Below are 20,890 nucleotides of genomic sequence, written 5' to 3'. Positions count from 1 at the left end.
CATCAAAATCCAGTTGGCCAATGGTAACATACCCCTTGGGGAACATCTCTAATGGTGTCATATTCCACACTTCATCTACAGGTAAAGATACAAGTGTGAACTCAGCTGTTACCTATGGTGTAACTTTCAGTACTGTATCACGTTGAGAAGTCCTCGTGCCTTAATGTCTGTCCTCAAGCATTGGTTTAACAAGCGTTACTGTTTTTCTTTGTGTTTCCTAGGAGCCAACATCTTTCTTACCTCATCTGGACTGATTAAACTAGGAGACTTTGGCTGCTCAGTGAAACTGAAGAACAACACCCAGACAATGCCTGGAGAAGTGAACAGCACTTTGGGTACTGCAGGTGAGGAAGCATGTGCTAGGCAGAAACTTGTCAAGTTGCCATAAGAGAAAATACCTCTGTCAAAAGTCTGGACTGGTAAAACAATGTGGTTCAGGGAAACCTCATTTTACTTTGGCTGGTTAGATGTGCTTTACATCCAGAAGGCAAAAAAAAATCAGTCAGTGTTGCAACTGGAAAATGTTATTTGTCTAGGTAACTATAAAGCTTCTGGAGCTTTTGTGTTCTGCGATTTCACCTTTCTCTATAGCCTTAGTGAAACAGTACTGTTCTTACTGAACGCCTGGTTAATCTATTGTTTTGAAAAAGGAAAATAAGTGGAAGCATATACTGTACCAGAACTTCACCATTTTTCAAACTGAACAAGTAACACTGCAAACGTGTCAAAGAACAAGAAGCCAAAGCCAGACAAAACTTAGCAAGAAAACCTAAGTGGCAATTCACTGCAGATGTATTAAATACAGCTGTATTAAAAGCATTTGGTTTGCCCAGTTAATCACTTAAGTATATACTGTTCCTTCTGCTGTATGAACTAATGACATTGTATGTGTTGTTTCAAAGCATACATGGCTCCAGAAGTAATCACTAGAGCTAAAGGAGAAGGGCATGGACGGGCAGCAGACATCTGGAGCCTGGGCTGTGTTGTTATAGAGATGGTCACTGGCAAGGTAGGTTTCCATCTGCTGAATGAATGCAAAATGCCCTTGTCAGATTCTCCAAAAGTTCTGGATTCATTCCTAGTAGTAAGTCCACAAGTACCAGGGTGGCTTTTAAATTCCTGGAGTACAGAAGTATATGCTCTGTTGCACAGCGAGTTGCTTACTAAACCTTGCACTTAGCAATTCTGTTTCCTGTTGCAGAGGCCTTGGCACGAATATGAGCACAACTTCCAGATCATGTACAGAGTGGGGATGGGTCATAAACCTCCTATTCCTGACAAAGTGAGTCCAGAAGGGAAAGACTTCCTTTGCCACTGCCTGGAAAGTGACCCAAAGATGAGGTGGACAGCCAGCCAGCTCCTCGACCATCCTTTTGTCAAGGTTTGTCTCACGGCTTTGGCTGCAAAGACTGTAGGTGGGAATCAAACAGCCATAGTTGGCTTTGCTGTTTGCAGCTATGCCCCAGAGCTTTCTATCGTGGTGGGAGGCTGATGTGCGGTGATGCTGTACTGAAAGTAAGGTTTGGGGATTTTGAAGAGGCACACACATTGTTGCTTGCAAACATTTGGCTAAAAGAATTTGGTGTGCACCATGCGATAGACTTACACAGCTGTTGCAAGATACATTATCTATATTAAAGACTTGTCAAACACCATCTCAATGGTAGCTAATTGCATCTGAACAGCCATGTATATGCCTAAAACATATACTGTGTAATGTAGAGGTGGTCCCCTCCATAAAAGAAATGAAACAAGCACATCCTTTATCATTCTTCCATGCAAGGATTTACTTTTCTTCATTTTTTTTCAGTAAAGTTCATGCTGTTGTCGACTGTGGCATTACTGCAACAAGTTGCAGTTCTTGCATGAATTTTGGTTTAGTTGTGAATAATTGTTTATTGTTAAGCAACAAATGTAGGTGTAGCAGTAACTGTAGCTAAATCCCGTCCACCACAGAGGCAGAACACTTCTTCAGGGACTTAAGAGTTGCATGCTGTCAGATACTAACAGTTGTAATTCGTTATCATAATAACAAGGGAAAAAGAAAACTTTGAAGATGTCCTGTTACCCTTCTGTTCAGTGAAGGTGCTAAAGAAATTGTGATCTTTTTGCTGTACTGGAGAGACAATTCACTGCCTTTTGTCCCTTTGGCAGGTTTGCACAGATGAAGAATGAAGATGAAGAACGTTTCTCTGGCCTTTTTTATTCTGGCAAAAATACCTTTTAATCACTACTGTATGTAATATTTACATAAAGACTATGCTGAGAACAGTATAGAAGTTGAACTTATGAAGACTGCACAAGTGACAAGCGTCACTTCCTCTGCTGCTCCTGTATGTTTTACTTGGCACATGTTGCTCAAGTTGTGACAGTGTCTGCAAGTTGAAAGAAGCTGCATGTTTCAGTGAAAGTGCCATTACTACTGTATATGGACCATACCTTTTTTTGTTCTTTCTCCTGTTTCTCATTTTATTGAGAACTGTAATGTTAATATGTAGTATTTTTGAACTCTTTAGGTTCAGAAAAATGCTGTAGTGTTATCAGGCGTTATGGACCTTGTTTTTTAATCTGTTTGTTGAGTGCACTGACTGTGAACTTTTACTGGTTTTTTGTTTATTTGTTTTTGGCAAGCTTCAGATTTGTTATGCACAAGGCTGATTAATGAAATTTTAAAAAAAGGTTTTTTCTCAATAAATGGTTTATTTTAGGAGTTGTTGGTGAAGGGTTTTTCTTCTGAAAGTAACTAGGGGATGTGGGTCAGTCTTTGAACTTTTTTCTTTTTTAAACTCCTAAGACTGCACTGTGACTTAACAGGAATAAGGGTCTCGTGTATTGCTATAGTCAATGCTTTGTAAAGTACAAGAAGTGTAAGAAGCATTTTGCATTGCACAAGGGATAACAGAATTAAGGTTTCCCCCTTCACTCACTAGTGAGGAAATAAGGTGATGTCCAATTCCCTATGCTACTTATTATATAAGGGCTTAATATGTAAGGGCTGAGCTAGCTTTCTTCTTGGACACAAGCACTACAAACAGGGACTGTCCACAGAAATGCCATGCTGACCAAAAAGAGAATCAATTAAGATTATTTCTTGTGTACTGTTTAGTGAAAACAAGACCTAATTTTTAAGAATTTTTTAAAACCAGTTTCTGATCTTGGGCATTGATTTTCCTTTTTTTTTTTTTTTTTTAATTTAATTGTTAATGGTCAACGATCTCAAAAATAGAAGTGGTGAGCAAACAGGAGCAGCATTCTCCAACATTTGAGCTGCTTAGGTATTCTTATTTTGTTTGGCTTGCTAATACAAATGTTTACAGTTATAAGTTACCTATTAGCGCAAGCCTATGTATTTTTGTTACAGCTATAGACCTTAAAATGGGTAAGTTACAAAGCAGAGAGCTTGCTTTTAGTATTTGGCTTCATTGCAAAGTTCTGTCTCCTCTTAGTACTGAAATACTTGGTTTACTACAGGTGAGGCACAGCTGGATAAACTGTTGAGAAGGTATCAAAATCTGACATTTACATCTAGACAGGCAGCAGTCTCACTCTGCACATCTAGGCTTACAAAACATACAATTGCTGAATTTAAACAAATGACTTTTCTTGTCTTTCATTCTTTCATTAATGATAGGAAGGGAAGTACATATTGTCATCATAGGCCGCTGACTAGAAAAGTACCTGAGGCTGACGTTCCTCCGTGGCCTGCCATGTTCTTCACTTTCTGGTGTGTCACAGGTTTCCGAGCAGTCTGTCTCCTCATTTGTCTTGTGTTAGGTATCTCTGTACACACACAAAGTTAGGACAGCTTCCAGCAGGCAGGAGAAAGGTGAGAACTGTTACAGGTTTGTTGTTGCAGACCAAAAGAAAACGCATTCACCGCACTTCAGCTTTTTATACTTTTATTTTTGTATAAACAAACGTAAAACTACTTTTGTTAAGGCAGTTGTAGACCATACAGTTGTTGGTGGGGAAGAGGGGCAAACACTGATTCCTACTGACATACGTCATTCTTTTAATACAGTGAAGTGGACTAGTTCACCTTTGGCAAGTACCATTGAGCTTTCTCTGTTAGCCAGGGAACACTGAAAGGGCCCAGTGTTGCAGCTCTTGTGCACCGGGCCTTCTAGAAGGATCCAGGACTGGTGTCTTTGGCCCTATGCCTCTTACTGTGGCTGCTCCCAGGGAAATTGGTATGAAATATGCTAAATGATCATTCAGAAGTATTTACGGGTTTGGTATTTTCCTCTTGAAGAAGTGGTACTGCATGCAATTAGAGAAGGACTACGACTCATAAGGAATGTTAAATGTCTCCCTACCAGCATGTTCAGTCTTAAAAAATTAGTCTTTATCACATGAATATGTATTTGCTGCTCAAAACTGCTCACACCTGCATATAGAGTTCATTCTACTGCCACGACAAAAGCTCGCTTTATCTGCCTGGTAAGGTTTACAGTAAAGCACTAGATTGCAGAGATCTTTTCTCTGCCATCCCCTCCCATTTTCCAAGGACTGCGTAGGCTGGTTCATTTACATGCCTGATGCATTACTGTAAACATTATGCTACTACATGTTATAAATCTGTTTTCCACAGTTAAGATTGTTTTAGCCAATACAGGTGAGGGGAAGCACTTCAGCACAGAAGGGCATGTGCTTTATTCAGGGAATAGCTTTATAAGCATGACGGTATCCTGTGGGCTCTGGCTCTATTTCCTGTCTCAAAAAGATAGACCAAGGTGTGTGGTTATTTTTATGACACATCATACAACTTACTCCAGAATGCTTCAGAGCACAGGGAATGCAGGTACACACAAGACAAAAATCCCCTAAAACTAGACCATCACAAGCCGCCATGCCTCTTCCTTCCTTCATATTGTACTTTTTACTAACCGCTTCCACTCTCAGAAGACATTACTTGCTGCCACATGCTAAAAGCACTACTCCACCTGCTCTTTAGATACTGCATATTGAAAAGACTAGTTTCTAAATGATCTACAGAACAGCAAATTCATATTTCATGCAATGATTCACGCTGTTGCACTGGCCTCTGTTACCTCTGGCTTCCGTTTTATTATAGCATAAGAGAAATGCCTTTTTTTTTTTTTTTCTTTTACACCAGCTGCTAGAACGGCTACTCTAAGACTGCTCACCTTCTTTTCTAGAAGCACATAGGGCGTTCATGTCTAGACTTAGCATGGCTTAGTCCTATGTGCAACGAAAACGTAACATCACTGCAAGTGCCAAAAATACTTCTCACTGCTCAATATCAGTATCTTTAGGGGAAAAACAAACAAACAAACAAACAAACAAACAAAAAAAAAACCTTAAACTGCTGAGAGAAGTCCCCTCTTTTTTTTTTTTTTTTTTTTAAATTAAAACCAAATAAACACCACTTTTCGGTAACTTACATATTCTTAATTCTTGAAATCTATAAACAAAAGGGGGATGCCCAGGAATCAGTACTAGGGATGTGAGAGCAACACAGTTTTCCCAAGGGATTTGATCCTGTTTTAATTCAGAAGGGTGACAAAGCAAGTCCAGACAGGCATAAGAAATTCCCAGCCATAGCACTGTCCTAGGTCTCTCTCCTGCTTGCCTCTTTTCCCCCAAAGAAAAGCAAAAGATAATTTAAGTATTACCTCAGACAATGTTACGAGGTACCACCATGTGAAGTAACTTTTCAGAAAAGACAGACAGGCAGATTAATTAGGTTCACAACAGTATGGGTGTCAGGTGGTAACTTTTAATGTACGCTTTGCATTACTGTGTTACAGCATACCGGTTGTTTTCTGTTTCCGCCACTGTTAGGAATGCTTACAATTTTAATCTGTGTTTAAAGCTGAAAGTAATCTGTTACCTAATTTTTTCCAAACTATAAATGGCATTTATTCTCAAAAGAATTGCAGGTTTCAGCTATCCCACTAACATTTTGCCTGGGGAAAGACGTGGCAGTGCGTAACTTAGCTCTGCTCAGGCCACATGGCCAAATTCCACGCCAGGTTATGCCACTGCAAGGCTCTGGGCTAACAAAACGGGCCCCTTGCCAGAGTCTGACTGAAGTTTCAAATGTGGTGCTTACTGTGGGAATAAATTCTAGATGTCAAAAAACTCTACTGCACTCCTGCCAGTTCAGTAGAGTTGCAATATTGGTATCACCAAGCAGAGCATCTTACTCTATTTGAACACTGAGAGATTACTGTTTTTAAACTGTTAACATTTGAGCTAGACAACTATCAATTTCAATAGTCTTATACCAATCTTCTGACATTTATCCATTCCTTAGATCAAGTTAAGATAAAGCCTGCACCTCAGCAACCGCTGATTAGTTTCCAGGTAGAGTCTCACCATACCAGCACACTGCATATTTTTTTCTTCAAAATTTAAGACACTTTATATGAAAGCAAACCAACCAAATGCAAACCTGTTGAGAGTATACACAAAGGAGTGCATCTTTCAAGCATGTAATCCAGCCCAAACCCCAAGAGAAAAATAATAGGAGCACAAATTCAGATATGCATGGCAATTGCTCATCCTACCCTTCCTCTGACCTCCCTTGAAGGACCGTGATATGCACTTAAGAGTTCTCAGAAGTTGCATTTGTTCCCTTTGGATTGAAGCAGTCTCTGAAGCAACTACTTTCGTTTCTGCTTGTTGTCATTGTTGCCATAGGTGGAGCCCTTGTTAATTTCCGTAACACCTATCATCCATCGGACACCAACAGAAGCTGCAAAATAAAAATAAAATAAGTTAAAAGACTGTTTGCAGACGGGGATTCAAGGTCTGTACACGCACAGTGTTCTGAAGGAGACAAACAGCATTCTCTGCTTTACAGTATTAGAGCATTAAAGTACTTTACCTTTGGTAAAAGGCACACCTGAGCTCCCCCTTATCAATAATTGCCCACAGTCACTTCACTACAGTAGGTCGCTGGCCCAAGTCTTGACCTGTCCTTGCCCATCAGCAGGGAAGAGGGTACCTGAACCAGCACGGCTCCGTGAGGCACAGACCTTACATGTTTGGCCCTGTTAAACCCTAGGGACGGCTGGCTTTGAAATGGGGGTGCTTTGGGGTTGCTGGCTTTCTTTACCTGCCTCTCAGGAGCTACGTGACAAAACGCACTAACGTGTCTGTTTGTGATATGTGGTGGGGAAGGGAATGCTGCCCCTTTCAGCAACCCTAGTTCTTAGAAGAGTACCTGCAAGGGCCCTTCATAGCTTGATTAACAAAAAAGTTGTAATTTGTGGGATTTCTTAACTACAGCTCATGAAATATTCAGTTATAAGAGGCTGGGTTACTTCAAAAGACTTAGAGTTGATTTAGGAGTAATAATCCACCATGCAGAAGGATTTTTTAAATTTATTGTTAGCTTCTGAACTGACTGTTCAACTTAAATGCAACTTAGGTGAAGCCCTCACCCTCCCTTCACAGGTGTCCTTTTTTTTTTTTTTTTTTTGTGAAAGGGGCTCAAGGCCCACAAGTCCCCAAACTTCTCCTCAGCTGCTGTACACACGGCTGCACTGCCAGTCGGAGGGACCTCAACAGGCTGGAGAAACAGACTGACAAGATAATTCTGCAATTCGAAGGGAAATGTGAAGTCCTGCACCTGAACAGGAATAACCCCATGCACCAGGACCGCCTGGGGACTGAGAAAAGCACCTCTGCAGAGAAGTATCTGGACATCTTGGTGGACATCAAGTTGAACATTAGCCAGCAATGTGCCCTTGCAACAGAAGCAGGCCAAGGCTGTGCTGGCTGCGTTAGGAGCAGCACTGTCAGCAGGTCAGGGGAGGTGATCCGTCCCCTCTGCTCGGCACTGGTGAGACATCCGGAGCGCTGGGTGCAGGCTGGGCTCCCCAGTGCCCAAACACGAGGGCTTGCTGGAGAAAGGCCAGCGAATGCCACAGAGATGACTAAGGGAGTGGAGGAAGTGTCTCACAGGAGGAGAGGCTGGGACAGCTGGGACCATTCAGCCTGGAGAAGAGAAGGCTCAAGAGGGACCTTATCAATGTCTGAAGGGAGGGTGCAAAGTAGATGGAGCCAGATCTTCTCATAGTGCCCAGTAACAGGGCAAGGAGCAACAGTCACAAATCAAAACACAGGAAATTCCACCTAAACTTTAGAAAATATTTTTTTTTTTTACGGTGAGGGTGGTTCAACAGTGGCACAGGTTGCACAGAGAGGTTGTGAGGTCTCCACTCCATTCAAAACCTGATGGGACACAGCCCTGAGCAACCTGCTCCAGCCAACCCTGCTCTGAGAGCTGGGCTGGACGAGACAGTCCCCAGAAGTCCCTTCCCCCTTCAGCTTTTCCATCTTCTTGGGTGTAAGGCACTCGGCATTGTTCTTTCAAAACAGGAGCACTCAGCTACAGACTCGTGTTCTGCCCAGACACCAGAGAAACAGGGCCTCTCACAGCCAGCTGTCTGTACAGTGCACAGCACAGAGAAAGCTGCTAGCAAGTTCGCTGAAACTTCTAATCCACTGCTAGTCCATGAATGGAAACACAAACAACTGGGAAGTTGAAGGGTTTCGCTCACGCAAACAGAAATAAGAAAACATCTTTGAAATTTAAATGGCCACGAGCTAGGGAAGACAAGAGGAGGACCCAACACAACCTGCAGCCTGGGATCACAGCAGAGCAGTAAGCATGAAAACACTGAGACTTTAACCAGAGGGATATGAACTGCATCTGGAGAGGGACACGGAGCATAAATAAGAGCAACTGTTATAGCAACCACACAGCACAGTGGGGATTTCATACACTTCCAGGAATGCCGCTGCCTGGACACCAAAAAATACTTCAGTCAGCAGTTCACGTTTTGTTCCTTTGCTCCCTGACAGAAACTGCCACTGCCCTCCACCCTCATGTCACCCTGCAGTCCTCAGCACCCTGGGGCAGGGGCTGCAGGAAGGGACTGCCCCTGTTTGCCAAGCCTGTGGACACAAGGTGGGGAGAAGTGCTGGGGTGCCCCAGGGGCTTCTCCCTGCGCTGCGGGGCCTCTCCTCACCTCTCCTGGAGCTGATCTCCCCCAGGCACACTCTACTGAAATCCCTTCAGCTTCCGGGCAGGATGTCACTGTTCTTCATCAGGAATGCACCCCCACCACGGTTCTAATTATGGGGAAGGTAAGAAGTGATGGGTTCAAAGCTGGGTCATACTCCAGAAAGAGGGTGAAATCAGAGCTGTGCCTGAGGAATACCCAGTACCAAGCAGTAGGTAGTGGAGGTGGGCACCACAGAGCTGCCTGGCCTAAGAGAACCAGCAGCACAAGAACTGCTCTTCAGACACGGGATAGTAGCACACTGGGGGCCTCTTCAATCCCAAAAGAGCACAATTCTAGTGCTCCGTTTAGCCCCCTCTCCCTGGCTATAGCGGCTAAATCCAGTAAAGGTTTTGTGCCAAGACTCAACTGTGTCAGCACGATGCCTCTGTACAGCTCAAAGGCAGCGTCAAGGCCTGAAATACCCATTTAAGTAGACATGGTAGAGGGGCTCATGACAGGCAAAGTCAACTTTTTGGAAATTAATACCATTTTTAAAGACAAGGTTTGGCTCAAGGAATTAAGAGGGGTGCTGGATACACATACAGAACATGGCAAGTGTCACGAGTGCATCATTCATGTGGATTTGGGCAACAAACACAACAGGTACATTACTAATTCCACTGTCACAAGGTTATGCTGAAACCTACAGGCTTCTAGGGTTAAGTAAACAGGATGAAGAATTTCTATAGAAAATTAGAGTCTATACCTTGTAAGCTGAGAAGCAGGCTAGCTAACTTCTAATTAATTAAACAGCTGTAGATTTCCAGCCCAAGGCAAAAAAATTACTGACTTTTCAACTAATTTCATAGTCTGAAAGTCTTCTCTGATTTGTCACCATGTGGAATAAATGGATGGTAAGAGACCAGTGATTCTGCCACTTTTACCTGAAATGGCCACTTCCTTGTTCCCTCTAAAGCTTACAAACTTTTCCCCAAATATAACATGAAGACAATATTTTCAAAGCGTACAGAAAGCTTTGGCACTCCACACAATGAATATGGTTGTAGAAATCCAAGTTTGGCAACAAAAGCTTTTCTACATTTTTAAACACCTCATCAACCATCACAGGATGATCTCTTCCCATTTGTTTTGAATTACTACTTGCAGATGGAATGCTCTCATCAATATCTGCCAACCCTCGGTAGATCCTATAGCTCCAAACTGGATTTGTGACTACAATGAACACCACGTATGAGAACTGAAAAAAAAATACCAGAGCAATTAGGGCAAAACCTCTTCTGCAGTGTGGTAACTACCAGAGCACTACATTCCCCATACAGAGATTGATGTTGCAGCATATGTGAGGACAATTTCTCATAGCAAACAGGCCCTGTTCAGCCAAATCAGAACTGCAAATGAAGGACTGTAAGGGAGGCAAAGGAGGCAAAGCTACAGATTTCTTTCTTACTGTTGTGCTGTGCTAAAGGGAAGTTGGCAAGTGGCATTAGCATGTGCCACACACCTACAAACAATTCTTACCTTAGTGTATGCTCCAGCAGTATCATCGTGTTTAAGGACTTATTCTGCTGTTATTTTAAATACAACTATGGTAAGGGAATTTTTTACTTTATTTATTTATTTTAACTACAAGGAAGTAGTAAACATCTAACCATCAGCTGTGAGAGTTTAAGCCCTGTCCTGAACAGCAGGAGAGAGAAGCAATCAGCCAGGGCATCCCCACAGTGCTCCATGGCAAGCTACGGAAGGTAACTGAGCTCCTGCCACCTTTCTGCCCCCCATTATCCACCAGCCAGATGACACAGGGTATCACTACAGATCTGCTCTGCCTGCCAGAGCACTGGGACTGAAGGAGGGTTGGGTTACCGCAAATCAACAGAGCCAGCAATGGAATCAGTTTCTTGAACACATTTTAGCTCCAAGAAAACCACCACCCACACATACATGTAGTACCACATCCCCCTGCATAAACATTAGCTGAGAGCAGAGGATTTCCCCCTTTTCTCTCACACCTCAGGATTTGCTCTCATCTCTTTCCTGGCATTTGAACCACACAGCAAGTGCTATAAGCAACCCAGGAGGCAGAGGTATAGAAATTTCCCATGTATATTCTGCTATACACTTGAGTTTTGTAGGTTATACACTGAAATAACGATTTGTACAACTAAGACTTACACTAATGGTAGAAATTTCCATTTGGGGTCTATCTTATATAGTATAAAGGAAATGAGACAAACAAGTAACAACAATGAAATAAAAAGATCAGTTTGAGGCACCAGGCTCAAAGGCCAGACTGTCTGGGAGCTCCACCAACAAGCAGAACCAAAGCAGGCAGAATCCCGCACATGGTTTTTATCCTCCTGCTGTTGTAAAACTTCCTGTAATGCTGTTGGCTCCTCCTCTCCTCACCGTCCACTCATCTCACCCTACGGGCATCAGCAGCTTTGCTGCCCACACCACATCATGCTCTGACCCTGTGGTCCACAGTCTGCATGTGGACACTGTCAAGTCACCAAGGACTCACCCCTATTTGTGATCCGTGGAAGCAGGTTTTCTAACAGCACTGTCCACACACAGCAGATACACAACAGCTCCTGCAGAATCAAAGCTGGCTCGCTACTACTTATGCTTGTTTCAAATGAAATACTTCTCTTGCCTATAAATGATAATTAACTGCTGGACCCATGCCATAAGTGCAGATGCCATTATGCTTTTAGCATTAGACACGAAAAAGCTACTTCTCTCTTTAAAAGCCAAGAGAAAACCTCTCATCTTCAGCACGTGGAACTGATGAAGGCTCTGTAATAAAATACTTCTGGAGCATAAAGGTTGTTCTCCTCAGCACAAGTTACCAAAACATGAAAGGCAACCTAATGCTGGGTCCTTTGGAACCAAATGAGATTAGGGAAGCTGGAGGAGGAAGGAAGAAAAGGAAGCTGCTGTCAAATACACCGATGGACATTTGACAGACTCTCTGCTTTAACACTGAAATATTGGCCCCAAGTTCTGAACAAAAGTTGTGAAATAAGTACATAAACATCTTGCCATGTGTCCTATGAAACTAAAGCTAGTTTTCAAAAGTCTTCTGTCCCTCAAACTGCTTGAGCATTCACCCTCTGGAGCAGGGACTGCCTTGTGTCAGTTCAAACAGCATCACAAAGGACTCCTAGTCCCAGACCAGTAGTTTGATATTAGCACAATACAATGAGTATTTTATTTCATTATTATGAGTATAAATAGCCAAACTGCTGCACAGCAAGGCAAAAGGGGATGGCTCAGCATTCTCAGTATAAAGAGGAGACATTGTTTATTTAGGGCTGCAAGTGTTTGAGCTGAACCAGCAGAACTATATATATGTTGGTTATTCATTCCTTGGACCTGAGAGTTAGGTTCTGAGGTACTGTGCTTTCACTCCAGCTCGACCGCTACGGGGCATTTCTCTTACGGATCGTTCCACCTCAATAGCCACTTACAATCCAGTAAGCATTTTACTGGAGAGTAAAATTAGCTGAGACTGTCCGAAAGACAAACAACACTGGAAACAAAGCAGAGGATATCACGTATTAGGGCCTCCTAGTCCCTCCTCTCTCTCCTATCACAGAAGATTTAGCACAGGTGCAAAATAGCACAATATACGCATAATAAAGGTAATGCTATCAGGTACTGAAGCCTGCCCTTTGAAGCAGTAAAGTCTACCTATAATGGGCTATGAGGGACCACAGTTAAGCTTCCTGATTGAGGTGAGCTGTCAAACTAGCACATATACAAATAATCCCCCAAATGCCACTGGAGCTTCTTCAGTTAATCAATAGACGGGATGGGTGTCCTAGGAGTGATGTGAAAAGTTGGTTTTATCATCTGATCACAACGGGAAATACACCGCCCTGATTTACAGAAAAGGCTTCCTTTATACTGTTAAGCCATCAGGTACCAGCTCACCGCTCACACTGGAGAAGACAGAAATACAGTCATCCCTGCAGTGCTGCAAACTGCAGTTGGCACCAGGAGTCACAACCTCCAAGGTACATTTGTGGTCCTCTACTACTACCTCCTAGCCATTGCAGAAGTCATTTATGAGACCTTGCCTAAAGCTGGAGAACTGCAAAACAAAATACTGGTTGCTCCTCTGTCAGAAAATGGTTGTGTCACATCCAGGACACTCATGACAGAGAGACCCCCAGGATAAAACGCACAATTTGGGGGGAAAGGCTCTGCTACAGAAACTCAGCTACTGGCTACAAAAGTCAGTGTCACTGCTTGGGCTGAAGTTAGATGCTTCCACAGAATGAGACCAAGCAATAACAATGCTTTCAAAGGGTTATAGTAAAAAAGATAGAGACTGACACAGTAAGGGAACTGTTGTCCTTTTAGTGAGTAATGACACATCCACCTTCAAGTGACCAGGGTAACCCAGATCTGCCTTTTTTTCTGAAGGCTGAGCTTCCCTTCCCCTCCCACACATTCTCTACCCTACGCAGCTCCATGGAGGCTCTCTGCTGAGAAGTGACATCACCTTTCTTTTTTTGCCAGCTCATCAGCAAGAGGTGGCTGGCTGCGTCTGATCAGATGATACTCTCTGCTACAGGCGATACAGTGTCTTCTGCCACGCTGCAAATCCTGGCCAATTACAAGCACTTTGGGTATGATCACACCACATATTCAGAGAGAAACCAGAGCTGTTGCTAAGCGCAGGGGTCTTTCAAATCCCTGCAGAGGACTGGAACCTGCAGCATGCCACAAATGTGGCTGATACGTATGGGGTATCAATGCACATCACATAGTGGACTATTAATCTCACCATTCTTAATGCGTTCCTCAGCTGTGCTTTTGCTGGCTGGGAGCTCAGGCAATCATTCTGGCAGCAGACTGCTGCTGTAGCTTGCTGTTAGCTCCAGCATCACAAATAACCTGAGAACAAGTCCTTTGGATTATCACTGCATTCAAAACAGGACTCACAGCAGCTTGCTTACTAATCTTGCCTTGTGGCCAGAAGCAGAAGAAAGTTAAGTGGGGAGCAAAACAAAAACAAAGCCAACCAAACAAAAAAGGTTTAGCCGTCCATTCTTAATAGCATTTTTTTTTTTTTAATTACAGGTTCTTTCCTTCCTGATAAAGAAGCACACATGACTTAGTTGTAAAGACCACTAATGTTAAGATGATACTAGATAACTTAGGGAAGTGGGGTGGTCACTTGATTATGCTAGGCAAATAAACATCACATGTGACAATTCCAAACATTAAAGCATCTAGCCTTGAAATTAAAATCCCAAACCCTGAATTATGCACTGAGGCTCCCTGTAGAGGGTACGCAGGCCATAAGGCACCTTGGAATGGCATATGAAAAACTAGCCCACTGAGTGGAGAAGCTAAATTAAGAAGAAAATGCTGAAAGATTTGGATGAATGATAATGAATTAAAAAATGTTACAACAGCTGAGCTTCAGTGTCCTAGTAGACCACGGTTCCAAACCGTGGTCTATACCAATACCAAACAGACTACTCCAACATTCCTTCCAAAGGTAGACTATAAGGTCTCATGTGCTATCGTCAGTGAAGTTGCATTTGCAGAGGTGTCATAACTCATCCCCTCCACTTCTGTCAAGTTCTATTTCTTTCTTAAAGGATACTTGTAATATACTCAGACATATGATTAAGGTGATGAAGCCATCAGTACATGAGACAGTGCAGCCACTTGCTTTATAAAGGTACAGCTTATTCTGGATGGACACCTGTTCAACGGACCTGCAGTCAATATGCCAAAAAGTACAGACAACAAATATGATTTAGTCTGCAAAACTGGCCTGATTCCTCCTTCCATGAACGATACCATCCAAGATCTCCTTTGGTCCAATTCCTTGTTTTGTTTTCCTTCCTCCTTTTAAATAACTTAACCACTTCAACCACAAAACAAGACAGCTCACAACTACCACTACTTAACCTATTCCAAGCTCAAGTGGGTATCAGATGGCCAGCTGAGTTCACACATCATATATTCTGTCACAGAGGTTGTATTTAGCAAGGCTCAGTAAGTCAAATCAAACAGTTATCTTTCAAGTAAACTTTCTGTTGGAGAAAACTTACCCACTACAATGACAAATCCAAAACTAGCCAGTGTCAGTGATGATCCACTGTTGATCATGTTGATGAGCAGCTTGAATAAAGGGTATAGCAGCAATAAGGCCCAGAAAAGCCAGTTCAAAAGCGTCCACGGTCGTCGGGGTGGTACTATAGGGACTGCCGGGTAGGTTCCTGTTCGGTAGTACTCTTCCTGGAATGCATCCTGGTAGAACAAAGGAGGGCAACAATTAAATTCTCATCTGCCAATGAAACTAGCCATTCCTGACTTTGATGTTTCTCTTTCTACATGCTTGTAACCCTGAGGGAAGATCAAAGACCGAGTCACAGCTGGAAAGCCTGTTCTTTGAAGTCAATGAGCGCATACTCAAAAAGAGAGCTTACATTGATGTGTGCATCGTTTCTTTCTCCTACACATAGAAACCTGAAAAATGGCCTGCCTAGAGTGTATAACAAACCCGTAACAACCTCACCCAGTGGGTGAGGGGATGCATACTCTTGCAGTAATGTAGATATCACTGTTGCACCTCCTGCAAGAGCCACAGCCTTCGGACAAATAGTGCTTGTGAGCCAGGGAAGCATTTGGGCTACTTCTGCAGTAACAGATCCTCTGCTCCCTAATGTTTTCTCCAAGCAGTTTTCTAAAACAGCATCCACAGCCCTGTCAGAAAAGGTGAACAGACACCATCTTGTGCTATACTTCAAAGAACACCTCCACCCTCCCATCCACTTAGTCCCACAGATGTAGTCTTGCTTACCTTGTTCCCTCCCATGTAGCCTGTGGAGGGAAGGGTGGTTGACCCCTCTACACACTGTTGAGCACACAAATAGTTTAAAGAGTCTCTCACTATTTTTGTTCAAAGGGCTCTCTCGTTCAGTAGAATAAGAGGATGACGGTGGGGTGGTTTTTTGTTTGCTTTGTGGATTTGTGGGGAGAAGGTGGGGAGAAGTCTGGTTTTTCTTTCGTTTTGTTTTTTAAAGCACAGAAGGCTTAGAGTTCAGTACCTCGCTCCGAAGTTTACGTGGGTGAACAGTATTGCCTTTAGCAATGTGATCAACACAAGGTGTCAAGCTGGTGGGGATAAATGCCTTCCTTCTGGTTCCAAAGCAAAGATTATTAATCTGATCAGCACATAAAACTGTTTAATTAACAGAGTCAGAATTAGACTGACATAAAAAGGAACCTCAACTGAGTCAGAACTAAGGGCTGAATTTCTTCAAAGAAAGGAATGCTTCACGACTGTTTCCAAAAATTCTGGCAAAGCCAAGATTGTCCTCATCAGCCACAAGGAGATTAGTTCTACTATGCTATGATTTTACATTTACTTACACTCCAGCTAACACGGACCATTCTTTAATTATTTAATGGCAATTTGAGCAATTACAGGCTGCTACCATTTTATCTAATTCAAAGGGAGCATTTAACTTTTAAGAGATTATACAGTAATTAAAGAATTGCTCTCTCTTTATTGAGATTAGAAAAATTATGACTGTTTTGCTCATGTGAACTAGATTGTGCTGGGATCATTATGGCCAATTATTTTGCTATCTTCAGCAAATTACACAATGTATGAAGTTTTCTTTACAGTGCCTTGAGGATTTTGGTTTATGACTGGTTTAACACAGAGCTACTAATCATCAGTAAATTGAATTCTCCTATATAAAGTTAGGTTTCTAAATACCAGCATCTCCCAGAAAAATTTTAAGAATTTCTGACTATTACCGGTGCCACCATCAGGGGGCCTACTGCTACAGAAGCAAGACAGACATACTTAAAAGAAGCACAGTGTTTTTCCCTTTGTTGGCTCTGCGCAGCCTAAGGGTCAGAAAAACCGCTGACCACATCTCACCAAGAGGTTTGAGACAGATGGAAGAAATAAATAATGGGCAAAAGGATGTCACTGTCTTCACCTCTGCTACACATTTAACACCATTATGGGGAACAGCTCCTCAATTCAATTATGATTCCTTGCCCTTAGAAGCATACATATTCCTCATAGAGGAGATTTGTGGGTTGATCTGTTGAGCTTTAGAGGGTGCCTACAGTACCCATAGACAGCTCAAGTCAGTATTTAAACCTGTGATGCACATTAACATTCCCCTCAACCACCTCCCCGAAAAGAAGCTCCTTTCATTCTCTGCATGCAGAGCTGGTTTTCTGTTTCTAGTAAGTTTCACCCACTCAAGTATCATTTTTAGATGTGGAAGCAGGCTGCCCCTAACAACCCCACCAAATCTGAGTTACTTCAGACACAGAGGTGAGTAACGCAGCAGCAGGAAACCAGGGAACATCCATCCTGTTGTGAGAATCTAACTGGAGTCTTCCCTCCTGCTCCCACCAGGAAGATCTGACTGCAGAGGGATGCCACTGCTCTTTCATGAAGAAACTCACAATGAATGAGTATCCAAAAATATATTATTTGTTCCCAAACACTGGAGTTCTGTACACTTTCCCTCTTCAGTTCTCCTTTGCTAAGTCCCTGGGGCATTCTGGCGTATATTTTCATGCCCTGTTTTCCACCCTTCTCTTACAAGCAAAAAGAATCAGAAACTCACTTTCTTTTTAGTGGAAATTAAGATTCTCAAGCAGAACTTCTATTTCAGGAGCTGAGGCTGTGAAGAGGTGGAAAGAAAAAAAAAAAAAAAAAACAAGCAAGGACTAGGAGAGTTGTGACTGTTGTACAGTATCTTTTCACTGGGCAGTAACATGCTCCATCTGCTCCATGTTAAGGGGGAGTCTTTCTAGCAGTGGCAGTTTAAAAGGAAAAGGCAATTGGCAGCCCAAGTTCCACTTCTGTCAGGACTTGGCATTAACTGATACAGCACTGGCCACCTCTGAAAGGAAAAATAATCACCCCAGGTAAGGAAGAAGAGAAATGCAAGGACATGGTGCCTACATAAGCCTGGAACAGTAAGCAGAACAACACTTGGTTTGTAAAGCAGGGTGCCACTGCTCATCTGGAAAGGCCCTCTTCATTACATTCGCAGCAGGGGCTAAATCAGGAAATGGGGTGCTAAGTAGCAAGGACATAAACAAGCCAGATTCCCAGACAGTAGCATCTCACTGAGGAACACGTAACTGAGACCAGGCAATGGGGTAAAAAAAGAAACACAAGCTTTTCTTAAAGACTCCGACTCCTCTATTAAAGATAATTTAGAAAGGTCACATCCCTTGATGTCCACTAACAGCAGATTTCATTACTCATTCAAACCACTTTGTGTCCCTGATGATCATGAGTGCCCAGCACTCCAGCCTTGACCTCAGCACCTATGGCATGCCCCATACACTAAATTATGCACCTTGAGCCTAATTCAGCCCTGCTAAGTAAGAAACGGTAGGATGGAGGAGCTTACCATTAACTCAGCCCCACACTCAGATGCTAAAAGCAAATACACGCTGTCATGCTTTGGGGAGACCAGGACCCTTCAGGACTGCATTTTTCACATTTAGCTAGAGCCGTCTGATTCACAGCTTGCAGAAAAACCCTGCATCTGCCCACCCCTTTTATTACCATGGCCTTGCAAAAAAGACAGAGCAGCAATTACTGGTAGCTCTTGGAGCCTCACAGCTGATGAATGCCTCTGAGCACACCTGCATAAGGAGAGGCCAATGTCTGCCACACAACTCTGCAAAGAGTGCACAATTCATCTGTGAAGGTGTCCCAGAGCTGGCAGCCAGTGCACCGTACAGAAAAAGCTCAGACTGCCCCGAATCAACCAAGGGATGCTGCATGCTCTCTCCCCCCCTTGTAAGGCTTGAGAGGGTATTGCAAAAATTATGAATATCGCTGAGAACAAGCAACAGCGCATGCAACCATAATGCAACACAGAACAGGGAACCTGTTTTTCAGTAGCGTGCATACCTTGTCTTATTTTGAAACAGAAAGTGGAGTGCTACAACCAAAATAGACAAAGCAGCTGATGAGTGCATATCCTGCAATGAATTACTGTCCTTTTAATATAACTTTATTACTTTTCATCATAAATATTTACTGACTCTGGAGACATAAGCCTGAAAAAAAAATCACTTTTGAAAGAGAAACAGAATTCACTTTTAGAAGCAACACTCAGACAGTGATGCTGCTTGTCATCCCACCTAAGAGGCAATTATCTAAAAGAAATATGGCAGAAAGGTGAAAGAGAAATTGCATTTTTACTCTGTACATGAACTTTCATTATCTCTGAACTCTCTATCAACTTATCTCTGCTCTGTATTCTCCTAAACAGTCTGATTTTTCAGAGATACGGGCTTGTGTGAACCGGGAATGACTGCAAAGAAGTAACATAAAACAGCTCAAGAGCGACATGTCATCTTCCAAACAAAAAACAAACCAAAAAAAAAAGAAGAAAAAAAAAGAAGAAAGAAAAGTAGAAAAGAAAAAAAGGAGAAAAAAAGAAGAAAGGGAAAAGGGAAAAAAAAAAGAAAAAATGGGAAAAATGAAAAAAAATCCCACAATACCAAGAAGCTTTTAATGGAAAGGAAAACCGAACAAACATGCCTTCCTCCTGTACTTAAATGGGAAGCTAACAGCAAGCTAAGCTGTTAAAAGAAAGCAGGATAGATGCACACACTGTTTGCAAGAGAAATAACCGAGTGTTTGCCAACGAGAGACTAACAGAAAACTAAGCGAATTACTGCAAAGGATGTAATAAAGGATTCAGGAAAACAATCACCAAATACTCATTTAATTTATATACTTGTCCTGCAAATGTCTAAACATTATCTTAGCAACACGAAACAGGGTTAGAAATAAAGGCATAGTACCAGGAAATGGACTTTTGCAACGTTCACCATAAGGACCGTTTGCATTTATCTTCCTGTAGAGAGCAGGGGCACGTAGGCACCACAATGCCATTCTGCAGAAGTGCGCCAGAGGTAGTGCCTGCATTAGATGTCAGCGGCACAACTTACAAGGAGGGAGGATCAGAGGCGCTGAATTAAACCAGAAGCAGTCATGGTTTGAAGCTGAGAAAGACTAGAGCGTAGACTATACAGACATGCTAATGTGGTGTTCCGGGTTGAGTACAACAAACCACAGAACAGAATTTCGCTGCACTAGTGAGAGGAAAACAGAACTTAGCTACAGGCTAATTTAGAAATGATAGCTATAGGCCATCATTTCTAAATCTTAAACATTGCTGTATTCAGATCTAAATAACATAACTTAGCTCACTGTATCATGCCTTGTACACCTATGACTCCCAGTGACTGAAACAGGAGTGCTCTGTGTATTCAAAGAGCACATCCCCAACCATTATCTCTTCATAAAAACAAAAACCACAAGAAAGATTCTGAAAATCTGAAGGATGCATATGCAAGTAGTTGAAAAAAAAATTCATCAGGCTTCTACAAGCACACTCAGTCTACAAGTTGTCCTTATTCTGCCCCTATGCTATGTAATTAGGAATCTTGAATGCATGCCCTCTGTGCACACAATGTGAAAGTAATTTATCAGCTTGTCCTGTTAATGTTGGATATTTGCCTTGGTAAAAGAGACAGGCTAAAACAAGGGACAAAGGTTTTAATGCACTAAATCAAAATATACTGCATTTAGCCCAAGAATTAATTCTTGATTTAGGAGGTGACTCTAATGGTAAGAAGGTTCTTCCACCAAACAAGAGGCAGTTGCATATTCTGTATACTTACACAACTTTCTGAAGAAAAGTTTAAAACTGCTCTCTCACTGAGGCTTGCCTCATTTTTTTACCTGCTGCCCTTTAAGTACAAAATGAAGGTAACCATGGCTGACAGTGCAAGACTACTTTGCATCTGGAGAAACAGAGTACTTGTTCCGAAAAACAAAAACCACAAAACCC

The 20,890-nt window shown here is 42.4% G+C and overlaps 2 protein-coding genes across 10 annotated transcripts in view; one reads left to right on the top strand and one right to left on the bottom strand.

Annotated features, from left to right (window-relative positions):
- Positions 1-2,710, top strand: part of MAP3K4 (mitogen-activated protein kinase kinase kinase 4) — a 78,359-nt gene extending 75,649 nt beyond the window's left edge. For 7 of the 8 annotated variants that reach the window (XM_035319977.1, XM_035319980.1, XM_035319981.1 and 4 more), the window contains 4 exons: positions 222-344; positions 903-1,009; positions 1,202-1,381; positions 2,155-2,710. In XM_035319977.1, the coding sequence (XP_035175868.1) occupies positions 222-344; positions 903-1,009; positions 1,202-1,381; positions 2,155-2,175 (431 nt within the window). In that variant the 3' untranslated portion in view covers positions 2,176-2,710. Of the gene's footprint in view, positions 1-221; positions 345-902; positions 1,010-1,201; positions 1,382-2,154 lie in introns of those variants that run through there. The other variant, XR_004749043.1, reaches the window with a different exon arrangement.
- A 2,609-nt stretch (positions 2,711-5,319) lies between these two features.
- Positions 5,320-20,890, bottom strand: part of AGPAT4 (1-acylglycerol-3-phosphate O-acyltransferase 4) — a 78,163-nt gene continuing 62,592 nt past the window's right edge. For both annotated transcript variants that reach the window (XM_035319982.1, XM_035319983.1), the window contains 2 exons: positions 15,080-15,278; positions 5,320-6,721 (listed from right to left, as the gene is read on the bottom strand). In XM_035319982.1, the coding sequence (XP_035175873.1) occupies positions 6,630-6,721; positions 15,080-15,278 (291 nt within the window). In that variant the 3' untranslated portion in view covers positions 5,320-6,629. The remainder of the gene's footprint in view (positions 6,722-15,079; positions 15,279-20,890) is intronic.

This window comes from Oxyura jamaicensis, chromosome 3, assembly GCF_011077185.1.
Source record: "Oxyura jamaicensis isolate SHBP4307 breed ruddy duck chromosome 3, BPBGC_Ojam_1.0, whole genome shotgun sequence".
Classification (NCBI taxonomy): Eukaryota; Metazoa; Chordata; class Aves; order Anseriformes; family Anatidae; genus Oxyura; species Oxyura jamaicensis.
This window is presented reverse-complemented; position numbering and strand designations above follow the sequence as displayed.